Source organism: Poeciliopsis prolifica, unplaced genomic scaffold (genome assembly GCF_027474105.1).
Source record: "Poeciliopsis prolifica strain line A6 unplaced genomic scaffold, Auburn_PproV2 SCAFFOLD005, whole genome shotgun sequence".
NCBI lineage: Eukaryota > Metazoa > Chordata > Actinopteri > Cyprinodontiformes > Poeciliidae > Poeciliopsis > Poeciliopsis prolifica.
The window spans coordinates 10,228,864-10,250,885 of NW_026562380.1; the positions used below are offsets into that span (position 1 = coordinate 10,228,864).

The window sequence follows — 22,022 nt, forward strand, 5'->3', positions numbered from 1 at the left end:
ATCCTGGTGATGGCAAAATAAACACAGGTCTTCACCCAGAATGTGGCTGAAAGAAGTGAGCACATTACTTGCCTCATGTTATGTTTATTCCTAAAGGAAACAGGCGATCCTGAATTGCAGAACACTGGTTCCTAGAAACGTAAAAACGTAAGTCTTCATGAGAAGAAATGAAGAAGACTTCATAAAATGTTTCAAGCAGGCTTATTCGAAAGAAATAAGTGGTAAAAACTTACTGCTGTTACTCATGTTTTCAAGGCCAGACAGACTGAAAAAAAATTTCTGAGAAAAGGAAGTCATTCAGAGAGAAATCATAGTGATTATAATGAAGTGGAGTTTTTTTTTGTGTGTGTGTCTTAGACATTTCCACCACTGTTATATTCCTGGCAGTCTTCTTCACCATTAATAAACATCTATGATTGTATTAGATCCTAATGAGATCCTACTGCTGCTTCTTACCCAGCAGTAGGTAAGAATTTCTTACCTACTGCAGGTAATGCAGTAGGTAAGACTGAAAGAAATTTCATCTTTTGTTGAATCCTTTGCTGTGTGGCTTTTAATCTGTGTGGTGGGAATCTCATTGAGATTCTGCTCATAAGGTGACTCAACCGGTTTGGGCCTCGTCGAGGTCGCGAATGATTTTATTTTCTGCTGCCGGTGTTGTCCGCTGCCTGGTGATGATGCACGCAGTAGGTCATATGTACCATGCGAGCCTGTGGACCAATCAGGAAGGCTGTGATCAATTATTCAGCGTGCCTTTCATATGTCAGCTGCAGCAGACCCAGGAGGGTCAATATGGAGAACTCTTATAGCTTTTTATGGAAGATGAGCTGGGATTGATGTCACAGCATGAGCACACATGTGAGTGTGTGTGTGCAAATATGTTTCTTTTGTTCGCTTGCTTCTCTCATATGAATTTGAGGTAGTTGTGTTTCTGGCATGTGCACATCGTTATCCATTATGATGTCCTGCGCTCTGTGCTGTAGGTTTTTCTAATAGTATACAGATGTGCCATCTGCAATGCAGAAGCCTGTCTTTTAATGCAGCAGCCGTCTCCTGGACTGAATCGATTGTCTCGCTGACCCGCCCTGTCCTGTGCTATGCTCATGAAAGCTTTCCAGAGGCTACAGTAAAGAGTCTCCAACTCCAGCCCAGTTTTGCTTAGTTGCCTTTCTGATGTTTATGCATTTAAACGAAGCTTGTTAAAAACAACGGAGAAAATTGGCTGATCACTGGCCTACTTCACTGGTTTGTAGAGTTTTCCAGTACGTTCCCAATTGGATTTATATTAGATAGACATTCTCAAAATGGAAAATAAAGCTCATCCATAAATACAGCTTTTCTTAAGCTGTTTTTTTGTGTTCATCGGTTATTTTTGGTTGTTTTGTTGGAGGCTGTATTCTAATTAAAAAGTCTAGATATAATTAATTTCAGTTCAGTCCCCATAGCTGTTTGGGCTCGTTGTTCTCACACTGACCTTTACAATAGCAGGGGAGTGACAAAAGAATTTCAAATTTAAGAGGGCATATTCAGCGCTTCCGTCCAATATATCACTGACATATTGGTTTAGTTGAGTCATAGCAAAATGTCAATGATGAAAGATGACGAAGTTGTTTATAGGGATGGGAGCAAGAAAAATTTGTTTTTCTGATGCTTCTAATGCAGATGTGGACTTTTCGGACTTGATTAACAAATCTCAAATTGATTATGTTCACCTTCCTTCATTTTTAGTTTATTTCCCACATTTTGCTTATGACGAGATCCGTTCCTACTGGATGTGAGAAAATGAAAAATAAAATGTTAACCTTCTCAAACGTAATCAAAACAATTCACCAAGTTCCTAAAGATTCCTGAACCTTTCTGCTACAAAAATAAGTAAAATTTCTGAAATGCTCTTTACTTTTCAGATTTAAAAATTCTTTTCATTAAGTTATTTTACTTCAAAGCAGCTTGCTCATCAGATCCAACTCAACCTAAGGCCGCAGATTAATGTAGGGAAATCAGAATCTGCCTCTATCTCATGGTGTTATTTCCTCATTTGACTGGTTAGCTGTTTGTGTTCGTTCGGACAAAGGCTCCCTGTCCCTCAGTCTGGGCTGAACTCGTGATGAAGGATATGAGAGATGAAAACATGTCCATCTATCATTAATATAAACTACAGATACTAAAAGACTAATTAGTGACAAAAGTAGACCAGCAAAGAAAAAACATCTTTTACATGTCAGCTCGTACCTTGAATCTTCCAATTGACTTCAAGTTCATCTGAGCCAAATCATAGCTCTCATTATTTTCTTGGCAGTGTCTCAATGTTGGCCGTAACGCAGAGCACCTGATACCTTTGGAAAACTCCATAGGGGTGTCACTTATGACATATGGTGTCAATGTAACAGGCTGCTGGAAGCTGTATGTTTTTCTTTCTTTTCTCAGTTGTTATTGTATTTGATATGAACAACAACTGAGATTTATATGTTTTATATGTTTAATGATATATGGTTGAGTCTGAGAGTTTTTACATAAATTATTAAGGAAACCTTTTATTTTTTTGGATTGTTCCTAATTTTGTTGCTGATTATTCATTTTAAGCTATGACTGGATGATGGTGGTTGTTTTTAGCACTAAACTTCATCAATCCATCCATTTTCTGTTCACCCTTGTCCCTAGTGGGTTCAGAAGAGGTGCTGGTGCCTATCTCCAGGAAAAGTTTTGGGCGAGAGGCGGGGTACACCCTTGCCAGGTTGCCAGTCTGTTGCAAAGTGTCTTTAGCATATGAACTGATATCAAGCTATGTTAATACAGCACAATAGGTACACAATGCCCTGAAACTGACCAATTAGTACTAGAATTGTACACTTAAGGTAATAATGTTTAAGTCTGTTAATCTGACTTGGAAGTCAATGAGACATTTTGTATTCATGGTTCAATCTGGTGCGCTGCATTTCCTTTTCTTGTGTGGTTTTTGTGGGTGTGCTGTATCTGATTTGGCAGCACGACTTTTCCGCTCACCGCTCGTGGTTGCTCTTTCATGTTAGCCTGTCAAAATGCCACTGATCTTTCGTTTGTGGTCCCAAAGGAGCCGGGCTCTGGGCTCACCATCTGGCACAGCAAGCGGGTCCTATATGGGCTCATTTATACACGCAGATAAAGCTGCATGACACATTGGACTGGCAGATCCTCGTTGAGAGCAAGTCACGGTTTTAGCAACATTTCACACACATGCTCACATTCCTGCCCCTGTATGCTACCATTTATTTGCTAATCTAGATGGATGAGCGTCATTGTCCTAAACTGACAAGTATTCTTGTGTCTGTGCTGTGTTGCAGCACAGAGTAAAATCTATGATTAAAAATGATTGCGTTTTATCTCTTCTTTTTTTTTTTTTTGTATCTCCTGGTGTTTTCACCTCAGTTTTATGTTTTAATGACAGCTTTAAAGAAGTGAATCATGAGTTAAAAATAAACTTTCTGATCCTTCATGGCTCGTTGGCCCTGGTCTGACTTTATAGTGGTCAGGACAGGAAATGAGATCAGCTGAGCTTTCTAAAGCTCCTCCTTACAGCCACCGCAGGAAACACATCACATGTCATCTGTGATCCGGGATGTTGACGTTGTCAAGGTTTTAAGGCATTTTGCCCCTAAAATAGGCCCCTTGGTTAATCTCCTCTTCCACCAAGCAAATGCCGTACTCATCCCACCAGCCACCACACTCCCATCTAATCTGTAAATAAACCTAAAGCAATAGAAAGTTCAGTCATCAGTTTTAGTGCTGCTGATCTGCTTTCTGAGTTAGGAAGGTTGCATTTTTATTCTGCCTGCTGCAAAAAGCCCACTGTGGGGTCAACCTTTCATAATGGCTGTTGTTTACGTCTGTCCTCCTCCTGCCACTCTGCATTAGCCAATGAAATGCTGCTCTGCTCATTGGCTAGAGGAGCTTTGGTCTTGACCAGATGAGTGGAATGTGATTAGGCAGACAGGACTGTTGTCTGAATCATAGTACAAAATCAAATGTTGGAGCTGCTAAGATATGCAGCCAATCTCATGTCTGATGACATTTAAAATGCTGCCTGACTTCAATAAGTCTAATCTATTTAAACACGTTTCACTGAGAGAGGATTTTTTTTCTAATATAGTTGGAGGTTAATAAAGGCATTGCTGGAGCAGATGAAAACAAAGTATATATATATATTTTTTTCTGGTTTTATTTTTAGTTCCTCAGAAGTCGAGGACAGGTTAAGACATTCATCTCAATGTCGGACAGAACAGATTGTTTTCTTCTGGCTGATGCAGTTTCCCAATTTTCTTTTAAGTCCAACCTCTGGATTTGGACCAATTACTACTTTTTTTTGTTCTAAAAGCTATATTACCTGCTTTTGTCAAACCTCTTCTCTCTACTTCACTAATAATGGTGTCCAAGACTTTTTAGCTCAACAAGAAAGAGCAATATATGCAAAATACCACCCCAAAAACTGACAAAAAATACGCAGTCGAAAATCTCTAGATCCTTCTTTGTGATCTGCCATTCCTATTCTTCTAAGGCTCATTCAGAAATGCTTCTGTGTTTCCCTTATTTATTTGAAGAACACAGTGTGCTAGCTGCCATTCCTCAGAAAATGTCCAGCTATGGAAACATAAGAAATACTTCACAGTAAAAATCACAATAAATGTTGTAAATTAGCTTCACCTTTCTGCGTTTGAGAGGGGAGTTTTGACATTTTGCACAATGATCTTGTTGGAAAAAAGTATAAAACAGTTGGAAACTTTAGAAATTATTCCTCGAACTTTAAAAACGTTCAGAAAAGTTTCCATATGGAAACATCCTCTATTTGGTGTGACTCTTGTTCCAGGGTCCAGGCCATACTCGTGTGATATTCATTGCGTAAACTGTCCTGGCACGTCACTTGTGCTCTTCTAAGTCCCACCTGTTGTGTTTGTCAAAATTGTGTTTTCAGTTAATTGAATTCATTTAATTTTTTTACTCAATCAGAATTTATTTATCAGAATTATCCATGTCCGCTTTTGATGTATTCTGAAATAAATTGAATTCCCCTCCCCTTAGTAGAGGTTTGTCGATTCTGAGTCAAACTGAAAATAAAGATATTACAATGTATCCAATACATCACTCTAATGTTGATTTTTATTTAACTCTATTGTTCTATTGGTTGACACATCGGATAGGTAGGAAGTTATTGGATTTCTTTGATTGTCAGTGTCTTGCCTACTGATTAACAATCACAGTTCGACTTGTGCATGTCAGTGATGCTTTTTATTTTTCCGCCTGTTTGTCTCATTCAACTACAAACGGGATTTATTTACTGCTATGATGTTTTTTAAGTGCAGTTAGCACACGTTCAAACAGAAACCCATTGGATGGAGGAGGGTTTGCAGGCTCCTCATTCTATCAATAATCTCCACATTGAACGAGCAGCTGTGCAGCTGCCATGACTGAAATAGTGCAGCCTGTTCCTGTAAGTGTCCCCTGTCAGATATCCTCTGTTCTGCTCCTCCTGCATATGGACTCTGCTGTAATTAAGGCTAGTTTGGGTGCCTCTGGGTGGCTGGAAGTAGGTCACTGGCACAAACTACACAGATTCAGGCACATTGAAAATTGTGCATCCTCTTCGAAGAGGCACTTTTTTTCCCCAAATTATTTTTTTCATTTATTAGCTAAATTGATCACGTTAATGCCTTCTTATTTCTGGGATAATGTTGCCCCTCTGCAGTTACTCACTCACTCACCACCATGTACACACCACTCCTTCAGAACACCTTTATTCCCCACTGCAACTCTCCACTGTGTCTGTAGATATTATTGATAATGATAGCAGACCGGATCAAAGATCTCAAACTCATTATCTCCTGTCGGCCTTCATGGTGGCTGCATCCATATTGAATGTGTATTGACGGGATCCTCGTTTGTTGTTGTTTTTCCACAGCCCCGCTCAGATTTGTTCTAATTTTTGTTTCCAAGTGGCTGCACACGTGCTTCCCATGTGAGGAGCTTTAGGGCAGTGACGCAAACAACATGCAGGGGGAGGGAGGGGACAAGACAGTGGAGATGAGAGCTCAAGATCCAATACGGACTTTTAAGTCTGTCATCCATAATAGTAGAGATTCCTCTCCTGAATGATGCTTGGCATGTCAAAGAACATGCAGTGACTTACATATGTTTGTCTCATCATGAGGGACATCTTCTGGGTGTTATGTCTCTTGGTTTCCACTCTAACTCACTTCGTTACCAACAAGGGAACCTCTCAGCAGCAGCGGCTGAATATGGAGCAGGGTTTACCACATAGGAGTTGTTTGTTATTTTGAGCCACAGAGGATCCTCATATGAGCTTTATGAGCAGATAGCAAAACCATCTAATCTTTATAAACACTTTTTTATACTTTCAATACAAAACATAGATCTTGTTTGATTAATATGTAATATAATTAATGATTAAATAGTATTTATAATAATCGTTTAACCCTTTATAATGAAACGTTTGTAAAACTACTAGGTTTGTTAATTAGTTGGAGCCTTGAAAACATTTGTTTTACATAAATGTTTAATTTCTGCGGTGTTGAGTAAAAACTGATGCATTAAGCTAGACATACAAAAATGAGGGTTTTTCTGGAAGATAACTATGAGATTCTAGGGATGTTCTGCTTGATCAGCTCTAACTGGTAGTGTATCAGCCAGTCAGAAACTCAACAGTCTGATCCTGTTCTGATCAGCATATGACTACTAATGAGTCATACTAACGGCACTCTTTGGTGTGAAAGTTATTACCAGAGGAAGAGTTGGTCAGTTGGTCATTCCAGTATCAGTAAGGGGCCTAATAAATAAAGTTGGAGGAAACGCAAAACACGTCAAGACCTTGCATGGATACAAAACACTTAAATAAGATAAGAGAAAGGCTGAATGTGTTCCAGCATGAAAAAGTTTACAGTTTTATTCATTTGAGCTTTTTAATCGCCATTGTGGAACACGCCAGATTGGGAATTGGTATTGTTGGTAATCTTTTGAAAATCTAAGTTAATACAAGATATTAAAGGTGGTTTAACATGTAATAATTTGGTATGTGATCATTTAGCCTTTGCTGTGAAATTTATGAAGCAGTTTTACAATGACTGCTGGCTCAAAGTCTAATATTTATAGCTTATGTATATAAGAAATGTGTTCTGTGTTGTACTTTTTGCTTTGAGCTTTGTAGATGTCTGTTAGAAATTAAGGGAATATTATTTGCTAAATGAATGATCTATGAATAATTGGACTAAAAACTCCTATTTCTGTAAAGGAACCCATACAACTTATACTTCCTTGTATTCTCATTCGCTATGTTTGCATATCCAAAATTCTTTTATCGGATTGAAGTGTATTTTGATGAAGTAATCAAAATGTATTGTTTATATAGGTACAAAGTTAATCTGGTCATGATGTGGGTTTACATGTACCAGGCTTTATTCAGAATGACAGTTGTAAAATTTAGCTAAAAAACACAAAAGAAAAAGAAGCTGAACATGACAGACAAATGCAGTAATTAGTTTGTTCTCTATCTTCTGAGAGCCCAGAATGAACCAGTGCCAGGTTCTAATAACAGATGTTTCTGCACTCATTAATACAGGCTACGCAGTATGTTGTTGAGGAAGCATCTAACTCACTCTGCAGCACTGAACATTGGTTCAGTGCTGCCTCAAAATGTGGGGTTGTTGATTAGTCATGACTTTGCCAGAATGACTTGATCAAAACAAGTGTCTACATCCATGCAGTTCAGTTTATCAGTTGCCATAAACCTTTCCTCTTGTTCGGATTGCAACTTTATTCCAATCAAGATGAATCCCATCAGAGTATTCCGATTGAGGCGTTCACATCACGTATTTTTATTTCAATTTCTCGTGTATGTCTAAGCGTGCCTGGTTTTACATTTATCAGTTTAAAAGAACACAACATCAGAACTCAAATGCATGGTCAGTGCAACCCCAGTCTCTAAACTTTAAGTTCTGACTTTTTTTTTATTGAGGTCAAAGTTTATGCTTTTTATTGGTTTATTTATGCTGTACCAGTTTGTCTATTCACCTGGTTTTTCAGTGCTTGACATGATAATCGAAGGTAAAACTGGCGGATTTTGATTACTGGCTGATTAATTTGTGTATCACTACTTTATAAATATGTTATGATTGACTCAAAAAATCATTCATCATATTTTTCTAAAAAAAACACAGCTTTGAATTCTATAAATCCCCTACATATAAGCTTGTTCTCCCCTGAGTTTTCAGCTTTTTACTAAGAAGTGGTGAAGTCTGTCAGCTCTGAACTGCTTGAGAAACTGAGTCAAAACCGAGCCAACTTCTGAAGAATAGCTTTTTCTTGTTGTTCATGCTGATAGCTTATGTGTGAAAATAACATCTCGCTTAACTACACTTGTTTTATGCAAATATTTGTCCTGGCAGAGCTAAGTTCAAGTAGAAAAGGCTGTTTTACAAAAGTGGGAGTTGAAAAACAGCATGAAGAAGACAAGGGAACTGTTTTGAGATTGATCTTTGAAACATTTCTGTCCACTACAAGAAACACTTGTATAAAATATACTAAGAATAAAGCACAACATAAATCCTTCAAAGATCCTATATGGTAGGAGCAGGTGATTTGTGGTATTTAAGAAAAAAAAAAGCTGCAATGTATAAGGTAGAAGACTGATTAAAAATATACAAACAATATCAGTTCTGGATTTTTTTAAATAAATAAATCATGTCTACTGAAATTTGTTGTAATAATGAAGAATATGTGGTCTCGTGTCATAGACTGTTAGCTCTGTGACACTGAAGAATACTCCACAACAGACTTTGATCAAAAACAGCCAATACTCGTTTATCGGTATAAGAACCTTTAATCTCTCTTCTGCAGCTTCTGTGCAATATTTTGGATCCATGAGGTTAAAGGTGTCACGAAGAAGCAAGTAGAGTCACAGGACAGGAGAAAGATTTAGTGCAGCAAAGATTTTTTGTCTTGTAATAAGTGAGACTGTAGCTGAAAGTCCTACAGAGCTGGGCCTGCTCACACTGACGACCTAGAAACACACACAACCCTGGACATGACATAATACTCAAATTACCATTATGAAAGTTACTAGCATCCGTTGCTTTTTACAAATATAACTCAATCGCATACAAGTCAGAGATTCATAGCTTCACAAAGCAAGTGATGTGATGTCCTTCATATAATATTCAAGAAAAAAAAAAAAAAACTCAGAATGGATTTTTTTATTTTCTTTTTGGCCAAGTCAGTAAAGACCAAAATCTGTGTTTTCTCAGGTAGATGAACTCTTCTTTAGGTGCAAATCCCTATATAGTCGTTACTGAAATCCTACACTTGAGCAAACGTCAAGTTGGAAATAACAGAATGAAAATGATTCAACAGCACCTCTGCATGGCTGCAGGAGCTCAGCTGACATAAAATAGTCAGATGAAAAGATGCAGTTTTTTCCAACAGAAGATCCAACTGATTATTTACTCGTCTGAAAGCACAGGCTGCTCTGAGAAAATACAAGAAAAGCTATGCGTGTGATTTAAAAGAGACTGAATATAACCACTCTGGAATCTCAAACTCAAAGGCTGTAAAGTTTTACAGCTGTTACGGAGGGGCATGTCTGCGCTGCTGCTCTGCAGATGCTGGCAATGTGTGAGTGGCTGCAGTCCTGGCCACATGGCTGCCTCATTCCCCTGCAGCCTGTCAGTGGAGTTGTAATTCTGCACCTTGTCTGTATTGAGCAGGGTTTAATGCATCATGGCATCAGTCATATTGCTTGTCACAGCATAGTAGAGCTGTGATCCTCATGTCCTTTGCCAGTGTGACCACATTTAAGACACTTTAACAATTTTAAAAACAACTTGCAGTTGCATTAATATGCAGCACTCAGGTTTCATTGCTAATGAAGTCATCTGATGTTGTTATGGATGGACTAATGTTGCTCCTCTGTGTCACCACAGCTTTTCAGGGAAGTCAGAATAATGAAGCTACTGAATCATCCTAATATAGGTGAGTGAACATGCTGATGAATCAGTTTGATGAATCTGTTAACTAGCTGAACCAAGACTGTTGAACTAGCTTAACCTCTGCAACTCACTGAAGAAATAAATTAACTAATTAGATCTAATCCATTTGTGATTTTAATTCCCAGATTGTTTTGATGCGTTCACTCTCTAATCAGGGTTTGTTCAGGGTCTTAGTCTGAATATAATCATGTGAATTTTTGGACCTTAAATACATCCAGATTTCATGTAGTATGTCTTACTACATGCTTTAACAATTTCTTTGAGAAATGCATTTGCAACATCGTTTAGTTGAAATTGAGCCCTTACTTTAACTACTGGATATTTATTCTTCCCCGCAAGAATTAATTTTGATGCTTAATATGACTTTTTATTGTTTTGTTAAGATTGAGAAAAATTGAGAACATTGTGTTCTTGTTATTGTTACTAACAGTTACTTTTTTGTAATTTATGCAAGTGCCTTAAATTTAAATCTTTGCAAAGATTAAAAGGTCCTGTAGTTATAAATTTGACTAAAATTTGCAGAAACCTCAAAAACCTTGAAATACAAGAATATATATATATATATATATATATATATTATATATATATATATATCTTATATATAATATATATTCTATATATATATATATATATATATATGTATTTCAATTTTATATATATGCATGCTACCTGTTCAACATCTTTTTGTAATACAGATCTGTTTTGACTCTTAAAATGACAAATTTCCTTTGTAAAGTCCAACTATGAACTTCATTTAACTCGTTTGTTTTAATTAATGCTTTCCTTTTTTTCTGCAGTAAAATTGTTTGAGGTGATTGAAACAGAAAAGACACTTTATTTGGTGATGGAGTATGCCAGTGGAGGTGAGTTAGGCCTCAATTCATGTTCATTAACTAGGTCACATTTATTTACTTTACATGGATGATTTTAAGTCCCTGAAAGTCTTGGAGGTTCTTACAAATGTAGGCCATTTGTGATTGTTCTTGTTACAGGAGAGGTATTTGACTACCTGGTGGCTCATGGCAGGATGAAGGAGAAGGAGGCCAGGGCCAAGTTTAGGCAGGTGAGTCACCAGTGTTGCAGCACTTCAGGCCTCATTACTTTATTGTTTTCTGGAGAAAGACTGCATAGACCAAAATCCCGCTTTGTCACTGACTGCAGAGGGAAGGTGGAGCACACACAGCTTCTTCTGAGAAAGCCTGCATCCTTGTAGTCTCTGCTGACCCCTAGTGGTGCCTCATGTGCATCAATATTACATCAGTTATCATCATTGCTTTTGATATGGCTAGCTATACTAAAAATGAAAGGATTTATGTTTTATTTGTTGTAATTTACGGCAACAGTGTCCTGTTAAAAGGACTGAAGGGAATATGTGGGAACAAGATCAAAATTCTAAATGTTTAAAGTCTCCATGTGTTTACAGGTGTTCACAGCTGGATTACGTTTGTCAGGGAATTATATGATTTATGTTTGATTGATATTTTTGATATTCTGGAATATGAATCTTCCTGGCCACCTCAAACAACAGCATAAATGTAGATTTGTCACAAGACATCGTTTAGCTCAGAAACTCTTAAATTTGTGGCTGTTGTTGACATACTTCTCCTTTCCTTTCAAAAGTAGAGTAAAATGACGGCCTTATTGTAAATCGGTAATTTGGGGAAACTATTGAAATGACTTACATATAATATATTTGTTCAATAAAATATTTTCTTAAAATGATTAATGTCATCCTCTTTTTTGTGGAGGCAAGTATAAATATTTTGACTTGCAATATTCTAGATTGGGCTTTTAATTATATTCTGAAATAAAAAAATCGTAATTATTAAAAATAAATTTTTGACAGACTGTACAAAATTGGCAGTAGATGACAAATTATGAAGAAAATTACAAATGACATCCTGCACGGTATGGCTTTTTGGTGCTTTTTAAGAATAACAATACTGAACTCCCTCCACCTGGGAGAAACAGTAAGGATGATCTGTCTGTCTCTCTGCATGAACTGAAAACAAAGATTTGGGACAATAAACAGGTGAGGGATGAGGGGAAATGCAGCTTTTCCTTCTTATCAGCAGGACTTCTACAGATTTGTTGTTTGCTTCCTTTCATCTCATTCAAGTTTCTTTTCTGGTCTGGTATTTGATGCAGTGACCTGTGGTGCATTTTTGTGTTTCAGATTGTGTCTGCAGTGCAGTATTGCCATCAGAGAAGAATAGTACACAGGGATCTAAAGGTGAGAATCTCAAGTTATGACAAATTAAAATTTTCTTGTCTTGTTCTCATATGTTAGCGATTCGTCCTGATAAAAACTTCAGAAATCTGTGTATTTTCTACATTGCTATATTCTGTCCTTCCATCAGGCTGAGAACTTATTGCTGGATGCAGATATGAACATCAAGATAGCAGACTTTGGCTTCAGCAATGAGTTCACTGTGGGCAGTAAACTGGACACTTTCTGTGGCTCCCCACCGTATGCAGCTCCTGAACTCTTTCAGGGAAAAAAGTATGATGGTCCTGAAGTGGACGTCTGGAGTCTTGGTGTTATCCTCTACACACTGGTCAGCGGATCACTGCCTTTTGACGGACAGAACCTAAAGGTGGGCCTTTTTTTTTTTCAGGAAAGCATTTCATAGTCCCACAGACAGAGAGGTGGAGATCCTCTCTAAAAAGTTTTCTTGCTTTAAAGCTTAACAACTTAAAAAGTATGGATACAAGGAAAACATGGCTAGTGCCAGGGTACTCTGGTAGTTAATTTTAATTCAGCTTCCCTCTGTTTATATGTTTACCGTGATTAGTCAAATTGGGATTAGATTATGTAAAAATGGTTAAAAAAGGAATAGAAGCTAATTAAAAAATGTTTGCTAAGGTCACAAATAAAATGAAGATGACATTCATTTTCAATTTCACACTGATTTAAAAAGAGAAATAATATTACCCAGTTGATTCTATAAATACTCTATAGGTTTTATTCAGAAAATGTTCAAATTTTAGCTCTTTAGTAGGTTAGATTTTTAATTTGTGTTGTAGATAGTAACTCCAAATTAAACTTTGCTCAAAGAAAGTAGTTAAAAGCATCCTACCTCACTCACATTTCTTCTTTTTTCTACAATTAGTTTAGTTGATTCTTTCAAATGTTCCTATGCAGTTTAAGCTTAAATGTTTTCACATATTAAGCCAAATAAATTTGAGTTTGAACTTGCTTGGAGAGCAAAAGGTAGCAGCACCTGTAAAGATGAATCACCCATCTTTAAAAATGCAAAACGTTTTGCAATATTAGCTTCAATAATTCATTTTTAAAGTGTCTTCATAGCCGAGTTGAGTGGTTCGTTTTTGTATTTTTAAATTGGATATTGATTTTTTGATTATATGTAATCTAAAACTGATTCATCTCCCCCTCAACAGTACAGAGCAGCTGAGCACAGGAGAACCAATACTCTACTGTACCAGATCAATGGCTTGAAATATTTCTCCTAGGTTCATGTCTCTGTTGAACAGATTCAACTTTAAAACCATGAGCATGAGCCAATATCTATTGTAACCTGTATTAAAAATCTCTTTTTACATTGGGTCCAGGAACTTCGGGAGCGGGTTCTGCGGGGAAAGTACCGCATTCCTTTTTACATGTCCACTGACTGTGAAAACCTGCTGAAGAAACTCCTTGTGCTCAACCCCGTTAAACGAGGCAGTTTAGAGGTATTTGCATGTGTTTACATTGTATCTGCTTCTTTACCTTCTGTACTTTCTGTATATGGCATGTAATCGGGCATAAAACTTAATGATTCACAGAGAGCTTTTTTATTAATATTTGGAAATATTTTTTCCTTAAATTTATAGCCTGTCAAATGTTGAGATGTGCAAGTTATCACCCTCCAATATCATTGGTGCTTCTCAAAAGTTCCTAGAGGTTTTGGTCTTTTTGCTAATTTCATCAGCAATTTTCTTTACATTTCTCTAATCAGGTTATGACTTGGAACTATGCAGCGTTTTCTTAAATGAGGAAAGTGGACATATGGAAATATCTAGCTTAAAAGTGATGTTTCAAAGAAATATTTCTGGTATTCGATTTAAAATTTAGAACAACTCGTGTCCAACGGTGATGGGAAGCCGTTATTTTGTGGAGAGATTGAATCAAGTGCAGAGACCGATCAGAATCAGACTCGAGTTCAGTAAACACATTCTCATTTGTTTGCATTTTGAGCATGTGCAATTCCAGGATGTGTCAGTATTAACTGAAATAATGATTAGAATTGTGGTTGAGAAGTTATATTGTTCTCGTTTCCTTATTAGCAAATCATGAAAGACCACTGGATGAATGTGGGTCACGACGATGAGGAGCTCAAACCCTACATCGAGCCAGAGTCTGATTTCAACGATTCGTCCAGAATAGGTGTGTTCCACTGTATGTGGATACCATTTTTTATGTTTTTTTCCCCTTGTTCAGACTCAGACCACTTTTCTCCTCTCCATCCAATCAGAGCTCATGGTTACCATGGGTTTCCCTAAAGAAGAGATCACAGACTCACTACAACACCAGAAGTACGACGACGTCATGGCTACATACCTGCTGCTAGGCCGAAAAGCTCCAGAGGTGAAGCTTGTTGTACCTCCTCTGCTTTCCAACATTGTACAGATCCTCTAATGTGACCAAAAACCCTCACTGCTCTTCTGCCACGTTGCAGTTTGAGGGCAGTGAGCCGCTGACCAACAGCATCCTGGGCCAGCGTCAGCGGCCAACCAGTGACATTAACAACAGCGCCAGCATTTCCCCTGCCCATCCCAAGGTCACGCGCAGCATATCGGCCAATCAGAAGCAGCGCCGCTACAGTGATCATGGTGGGGATGATGATGGTGGTGGTGGTGGTGGTGTCGTAGAGAAGCCAAGTAAAGTAACCTCTTACATCCCGGCTCTGAAAGTGCTGCGGACTGCGTGTTGTGTAGGAGGTTGTGTGTTGTGTTACCCTGAGTCACTGATGGCGTGATGAAGTGTCAGAACGTGCAACTTTGAGATGAACAGAGGAGGGCATAGTAGTGCACTCAAGACTTCAAAGTGCAATAATTTCTTAAGATTTAAATATCAACCTCAGATAAAAAAAAAGAGAGAAATCTCTACTGTTTGTTTGAAAGCATTTTCTAATCGGTGTTCTTGATGCTTAAATCAGTGACTCAGCTTGAATACCTCTCTGCCAGACGGTTTCCTCCCATGTCATGTGGAGCCATTGTTTGTGGCGCCATCTTGTGGCAGGCTGCTTTTCCGCAGCTGTTTTTGGGAAAGAACCTCAAAGCATGAGGAGGGACAGCAGCTCTGCTTCATACTTGCTCACCTTGGCTTCTGTAGCTGTACATGTTGAAAAATAATTGACTTGTACCATACCCGTAAACTGTAATCTAGTGTAAATCCTGGCTTTGAGTGGCTTTGCTTAACGTTGCTGTGGTAAAGACCTTGTCCTTGTCTATTGTTGATTTTTTTTTCTTTTATCCCCCCAAAATATTAGCTGTCAAAGCACTTTTATATGGATCATGCTAAAAACATAACGTGTGCGTGTTTCTTCCAGTGGGTCCGTCGGTACCACCAGCAGTGTCATACTCTAAGCGTAATCAGGCCCTGAGCGTGGAAAGTGACCACAGAGAGGAGTGGGACGGAGCTCGCCGGCTCGAGCTCAGCACTTCCAAAGGAGACGTTCCTGCTTCGCCGTTGGGGGTGCAGGAGAGGAAGAAAACTTCCAGTGCTGTGGGGGTGAGCAAGACTGCAGGAAAATAGTCTTTCTATAGGGCTGCAAGATGTGAAGTCAATATTATTTATCAAAGTAGAAGTGATGATATTTCTTTCAATGTTAAATCAATGTGAACCCTATTTTGCTGCACGATATTTGGTTACCACAATAACGTTGCTCATTCTAGTTAGAATTAAGACACTTTTTTGAAACCATTTCTTCTTAGATCAGGGCAAGATTGATGGATGTAAACATTTTTTTAGTTGACTTTATGTTGTCACAGATGTTTTGTTTGTGATTTGTGAGTTTTGCTGGTCTGACACTAGCCCTTTCTAATGTTGATAAAAAATAAAACAAAATTGTCATTATTTACATTTACATTTTACATTTTCACAAGTGGCGGCTGTCCCGCGGCCATAGGAAGCACTTAATATTATCCCCCCTAATGTGGAGAGGGAAAAAAATGACTTATAAACATTATTAAAATACTATATCAGTCTGATTTCCTTCAAAGAGGAAATCAGACTGATTTGCTCTTTTAAGCCTATTATTAACAGAACATTTCCATCAATTGACTACAATTCAACAGTGAATTTCCTCCAACAGATTCCTGTCAGTTTTCTTCTAAGCTAAATAGCCAATGGTGTGTGGTTGCTAAGGAAAAACAATAAACATTTGGCCAATCAGCATCACTTCATTCAATGTCTCTGAGGCGCAGGGAATTTCCCTAGAAACCTCTGGGTCGCCATAAGGATAAAGTTGATAAAGGCTTGTAGGGAGAGGACTAAGACCAAATTCTCCACAATGACAATGCAAAAGGATTTACAAATGGCCAGTAAGCTACAGCTTCTGCTGTTCTTTTTGCTTGTTTTGCTTTGTTTGTCAGCTCTGATCTTCAGCTTTTGCTGATGATCGGTTCTGAAAGCTGCAGGGGTTTATTTGATGGATCAGATATTCATTCTGATGTGTTTTTATGCAGGGAGGAACTGAAGGCCTGTTTGTTGATTTAGACCTTTGAACGTTCACACCTGTCAGCTTTTGCTGTTTGCTAGATGAATCTAGGAGTTGTTTGGTGTTGTGGTTCCTACAGAAGCTGGTTAAGTCTAATGGGTTTCTAGATTAATTGTTAGCAGCTGTTATTATTTCATCCTTTACCAGCAGGAAGGGCTCTACTGTCTGGTATTATTAGTTGTTTCGTAATTTCATGGTTGTTTGTTCATACGTTAGTTTGATTATTTTAACTCTCAGGGTTAACTTTTGACACTGATTTAATGATTCAATACTGTAAATTTTGCAAGTTATTGAACAAACATTCCTACAGAAACCAGTATTTTCTGTATGAAGCTATTGGTTTCATACTAATACGTCATACAGAAACCAATAATTTTTGTATGAGGAAGAGTCCATAATGTGTGAGGATGTATTCCTGAGACCTCAGGATGTCCTTAAATGTACATTGTACTAATGGAAACTCAGCCCCACCAGTCCTCACTGGTGGCTATATTGATGTTATTATATTTAAATATGATTCTCATGAGAAAAACAAGTAAGAAAATCTGTTATTTTTTATTTATTTTTTTTCAGAAGGAATGTAAAGTGTTCTTGTTTTTATAAACAGGCTGATTGGTACCTTGTGTAAAAGTAAATACAATGATTACCATGAAGTCATTCTTTGTGTTTCTGTCCACCAACAGACCAACGGCTCAATGACCCGCAGAAACACATATGTGTGTGAACGAGGCTCTGAACGCTATACAGCTATTCCCAATGGCAAAGACAGCAGGTTAGACAACCTACAGGATTATTTTATCCCTCTGGGTTTATTTATTTATTTATTTGGTTCTAGCTTATTCTACATACTTTGTGACTCTTTATTTTATGAATGGACAACTTAGTCCTCGCATGGTAACACCCTCTGCTCTCGACCTTCAGTTTAACAGAGGTGTCAGGCAGCACGCCCTCCACTGCACTGAGCTCTACACGACCCCGTCACACCAAGTCCATGTCGGCGTCGGGGCATCCTTCAAAAAGCACGCTGCCGCCCATCGACGACAACATGGAGCTGAAAGCTAGGTGAGCAGCAGCCAAACATCTGCACTGCCTCAGAAAGATGTAAATTATTAATGCCTGCTTATGTTGCAGCTCCTCTCCACGGGATCCGTCCAATTCTCCATCTGTGCACAGTATTAGCACTCCTGAGAAGAACCGCTTCCCCCGCGGCACAACCAGCCGCAGCACCTTTCACGGAGCTCAACTCAGAGACCGCCGCAGTGCTACGTACAATGGCCCCCCCGCCTCGCCCACGCTGTCCCACGACACGGGTGCTCTCGCGCAGCAGCGCAGGGGGACGTCCACGGGAATCATCAGCAAGATCACCTCGAAGTTTGTCCGCAGGTCAGTGAGGTCTATCAACTAATATGCACTTTTAGCTTCGAGAAAAGTTTTACAGTTTTGGCAAAAGTGTTTTAGCTCAATAAAGATGCACCAAGAAATCATTTGATAACTTCCCTTAGTCTCATAGCTTTAGTTTAAGAGACCTTAACCCTAACCCTAACCCCTTGTGGATGTTTTTCTAATAAAGAAATTAGAATAAGGTTTTTGATGTCTGGGAGGTTTAAATGAGTGAGAGCCACTAAGCTATTTAAAAAGACAACAATATTTTCTCTGTCGTTCATGCGGACAGCAAGAGAGAGAGACTTTCAACAAATACCATACTGGCTAAACAAATTTGCTCAATTTTGCGTTGTATTCATCTCAAACATAAACCCCGGTTAGTGAACAGAGTGCTTGGCTACATCTCAACAACATGCTTTTATTAAACAGCTGCATTTGACCACCGTAACACACCTAAAACACTTTGTGAAACAAAAAACATCACAAATATATTTTCTTATTTAGCAAATATTTATTGCAATCCAACCGGCTTTTTGCATTATTGACATTGCAACAGTGACACATTAGGGATATGATGTGCAGTCATTGCTAAATTTGGAATTGTTGAATACCTTGTCAAAATTTCGGAGTTGGAAAAGCTTCTCCAGCCTTGGTGATCATGAGTACAAGATACTAAATTCTATAAATTTTTTTGCGTTTTTAAAGTATTGTTCATTTTTATTTACAGTTGTTTTATTTATTGACTACTTACAGCAGAAAAGGTTAGGAAAATATGTTGTCTGCTGTTATTTTTTTATGACTTTCTGTCCATAAACAAAAATCAGAATGGACAAAAATAAATATCCTTGCTTTAAAATGAAAGTGAAGTAGGCCAAAAAGTTTTTAATTGGTGCATCTTTTTTATAATTTTTTTTTTGTAAAAGTAACTCTGGGTACCTTCTGTCAGCTTTCTGTCAGTACCAGCATCCTGAGCCTCTTGATGCGAGTGTCACTTTCAAGCTGCCCCTTGCTCATAGCTTACAGCTTTCTCTCCTTTTCTCCCCGCATAGAGCTATGTCTTTCAGGTCAACCCGGAGGTAGGAGAACATACCGCTTGCTGCACATGTCCCCCTCTTTCTCCTCCCATCTGAAACAATAACTCAAAAAAAAAACTAAAACCCCCCTCTGCCCACGACGACCCGTGTGTTTAACGTCTTTATGTACTTGCCCACCACATCCTCGCCTACCGACACCCTTGTTATGCCGTGTATCTCTTCCCCCTTTGTCCTCCGCTTTAACAACCAGACTTCACGGCTCTCCAGCTTTCTCTACTAAAGCCACTAGATGTGTACGGCTGCAGTTGCGAGCTGTCCTCTCCTTACTCTCCCTCTGCCTTCATGCAGAGCTTGAGACAGACGATTAAATGAACAGAAATCGAGCTGTGTACAGTCATAAGCACTTTTCCTCCCTTTACACGTCAGTGGAGATTAAGGAAAGGTGTGTTACGACAGATGGGATGATGCATATGGTTTATGTCGGCTTTACTGATGAAAGGTCATCTCATTGTGTGCTGAGCTCTGACACCCAGGAGTGTGGATTCTTTCCTGGCATGATGCCCGACACCCTCGTCTGTGTTCAGTCATGATTGAGCTGGTTTTGGCAGTTGGTTGGTGGGTGAGTTTGGGGGGATTTGATATCGACATTAGCTCAGATGTAACAAGTGAATTTTTGGGTTTATTTCAGGGTGCCCAGTGAGGGCGAGGCCAGTGCCAGGACTGAAACACCAAGGTGAGATTTTAACTCAAAAGGTCAATAATCAAACATTTTTTTTGTATCATGATTGTTCAAATTCATCACTGTTTTTAGTGTTGGATTTCAACAGTGTGTTGAAATCTTGCTAAATGTGCTACTATTACCAGGTGAAGTTGTTGTATTCAAGGTAGAGTCATCAGCGTTATTCCTGCAGCATTAGTGTAGTTTTTGTAGGAGTAATTATCATCATTTCAGTCACATATTATCTGTAACCAAAGGTAATTTTACAACCTGCTTTCCTTCCTGAGGAGATGGCTGCACTCAAAGTGTTCCTTATTTGGGCTTTCCTGCTGAGTTAAAATGCTGATGGTTCACAAAACCTGCCTTCTGCTTGTCCTGCCGGCCTGTATTTGACCTCATTAAGAGTATTTTTTGTCCCTGTCCTTCTAATGCTGTTCCAGGAGTGCTTCTGGCGACACCAAGGATGACGCCGGTCGGGACTCCAAGCCCCGCTCGCTGCGTTTCACCTGGAGCATGAAGACCACTTCCTCCATGGACCCCGCGGACATGATGCGTGAGATCCGTAAGGTCCTGGACGCCAACAGCTGTGACTATGAGCAGCGGGAGCGCTTCCTGCTGTTCTGCGTTCACGGCGACCCGCGCCAGGACAATCTAGTCCAGTGGGAGATGGAAGTGTGCAAGCTGCCCCGCCTTTCGCTCAACGGCGTACGCTTCAAGAGGATATCGGGCACGTCCATCGCCTTTAAGAACATCGCCTGCAAAATTGCCAACGAGCTCAAACTGTGACGGCAGATGGAACACGGCCCGGGCCTTCGGGTGAGCTCTGGTTACGCTCTCATTCCATCACTGGATTAGTGTTGACTCACAGAACAAAAATCAGCACTGAAGCCCCAGCACAACACCACCGTGCAGAATCAAGGTGGATCCGGCTGGCTAACGTGCAGCACTGGCTCGCGAATGTACTGTACAGGGTAGGGTGACTCGGACAGATAGCAAAAACCAACTAACCTAGCCTCTTTTTTTTCTCTCTTCTCTCCCTATCGACGCCGTCTCCCCATCAGCCTGCTGCTCCACGTTAAAGGACGCAGTTACGTAACACATGCAGTATGCAACTGAAGATGACCATTCGGCAATAAGTTTTCAGTCTGTTTTTCAAAATACTTTGAGATCTGCTCTCCTTGCTGAATAACCATTAAAATTACTGTAAGCTAAAGCTAACCGCTTTTCCACCTATGTTAGGCAGTATATAGATCAGACTGGAGCTCGTACTAAAACTGTAAAAAATAAAAATGAAAAAAAAGAATTGTACTTTATGCATAACATCTGCAGGTACTGTACTGTATATTGATTTTTAGTTCTGTACAGAATTTTATTAATACTGTCTTTTTTTCCATGGGATTGAGTTATTTCCTTCTACAAATCATGTCTCTTAGAGCATTCCCCTCTCTCTCTGAAACTGATTTAATCCTTTTTTGTACTTTTGTTCTTGTTTTGTAAGAACCACCATTTGCAAATAGTGTTTTTTCAGTTTTATTTAAAGAGGTCTAAATTATTTTGTGGATATCGAAGGGACACAATGTCCCCTGGCCTTTTTGTGTTACGTTTGCTTAAGGAGAAAAAAAAACAAAAAACAAAACAAACACTAAGTTGCAACACACAAACTTGAGTTGTAAGTTCAGTTGAGGCTGAAAACATGTTCACTTTAATTTTTCTCCTTGCAGTAGGGGCCCTGCTGCAGTTGCACAAGTATTCCAGGGTGAAGTGTATGAACATGAGAGTGCACACCTGTTTCCTTAATGTTTAGTTTGGTAGTCTCCAAGGAAGATGCACGGTTTAAATTGGTTTGCTTTAGGACGCGACATGTTGGAACGCCTCTATCCAAAGGATGCACGAGGATTCGGACGGCTGAAGCTTTGCTGTGGAGCCTTTCTAAAGAGCCAGATTTAAAGTCGCTGCAAACGTGTGATTGTGCAGGCACTTGTGTATCTCCTTACATTGTTTTTTAATTCAGTTGTATTTATTTCATTACATTGTAATGTGCTGCTTTGTAGATTTGAGGCGTGCACTTTGTCGGAGAAGATTAAAAGAATTTTATTTGTTTGTATTCATTTACTTTCTTCTGTTATCACAACTGCACGAC

General features: G+C 38.9%; 1 protein-coding gene across 4 annotated transcripts in view; it reads left to right on the forward strand.

The window, feature by feature from the left end:
- mark1 (MAP/microtubule affinity-regulating kinase 1) overlaps positions 1–21,986 on the forward strand; it is a 35,099-nt gene extending 13,113 nt beyond the window's left edge. Inside the window, exons 4-19 of one of the 4 annotated variants that reach the window (XM_055029327.1) lie at positions 9,960–10,008; positions 10,823–10,888; positions 11,018–11,088; positions 12,202–12,258; positions 12,386–12,622; positions 13,599–13,718; positions 14,313–14,412; positions 14,501–14,613; positions 14,705–14,906; positions 15,578–15,759; positions 17,431–17,519; positions 17,669–17,809; positions 17,879–18,130; positions 19,180–19,206; positions 19,853–19,897; positions 20,323–21,986. In XM_055029327.1, the coding sequence (XP_054885302.1) occupies positions 9,960–10,008; positions 10,823–10,888; positions 11,018–11,088; positions 12,202–12,258; positions 12,386–12,622; positions 13,599–13,718; positions 14,313–14,412; positions 14,501–14,613; positions 14,705–14,906; positions 15,578–15,759; positions 17,431–17,519; positions 17,669–17,809; positions 17,879–18,130; positions 19,180–19,206; positions 19,853–19,897; positions 20,323–20,668 (2,097 nt within the window). In that variant the 3' untranslated portion in view covers positions 20,669–21,986. The remainder of the gene's footprint in view (positions 1–9,959; positions 10,009–10,822; positions 10,889–11,017; positions 11,089–12,201; positions 12,259–12,385; positions 12,623–13,598; positions 13,719–14,312; positions 14,413–14,500; positions 14,614–14,704; positions 14,907–15,577; positions 15,760–17,430; positions 17,520–17,668; positions 17,810–17,878; positions 18,131–19,179; positions 19,207–19,852; positions 19,898–20,322) is intronic. The other 3 variants (XM_055029329.1, XM_055029328.1, XM_055029330.1) reach the window with 3 other exon arrangements.
- The last annotated feature ends 36 nt before the right edge of the window (positions 21,987–22,022 follow it).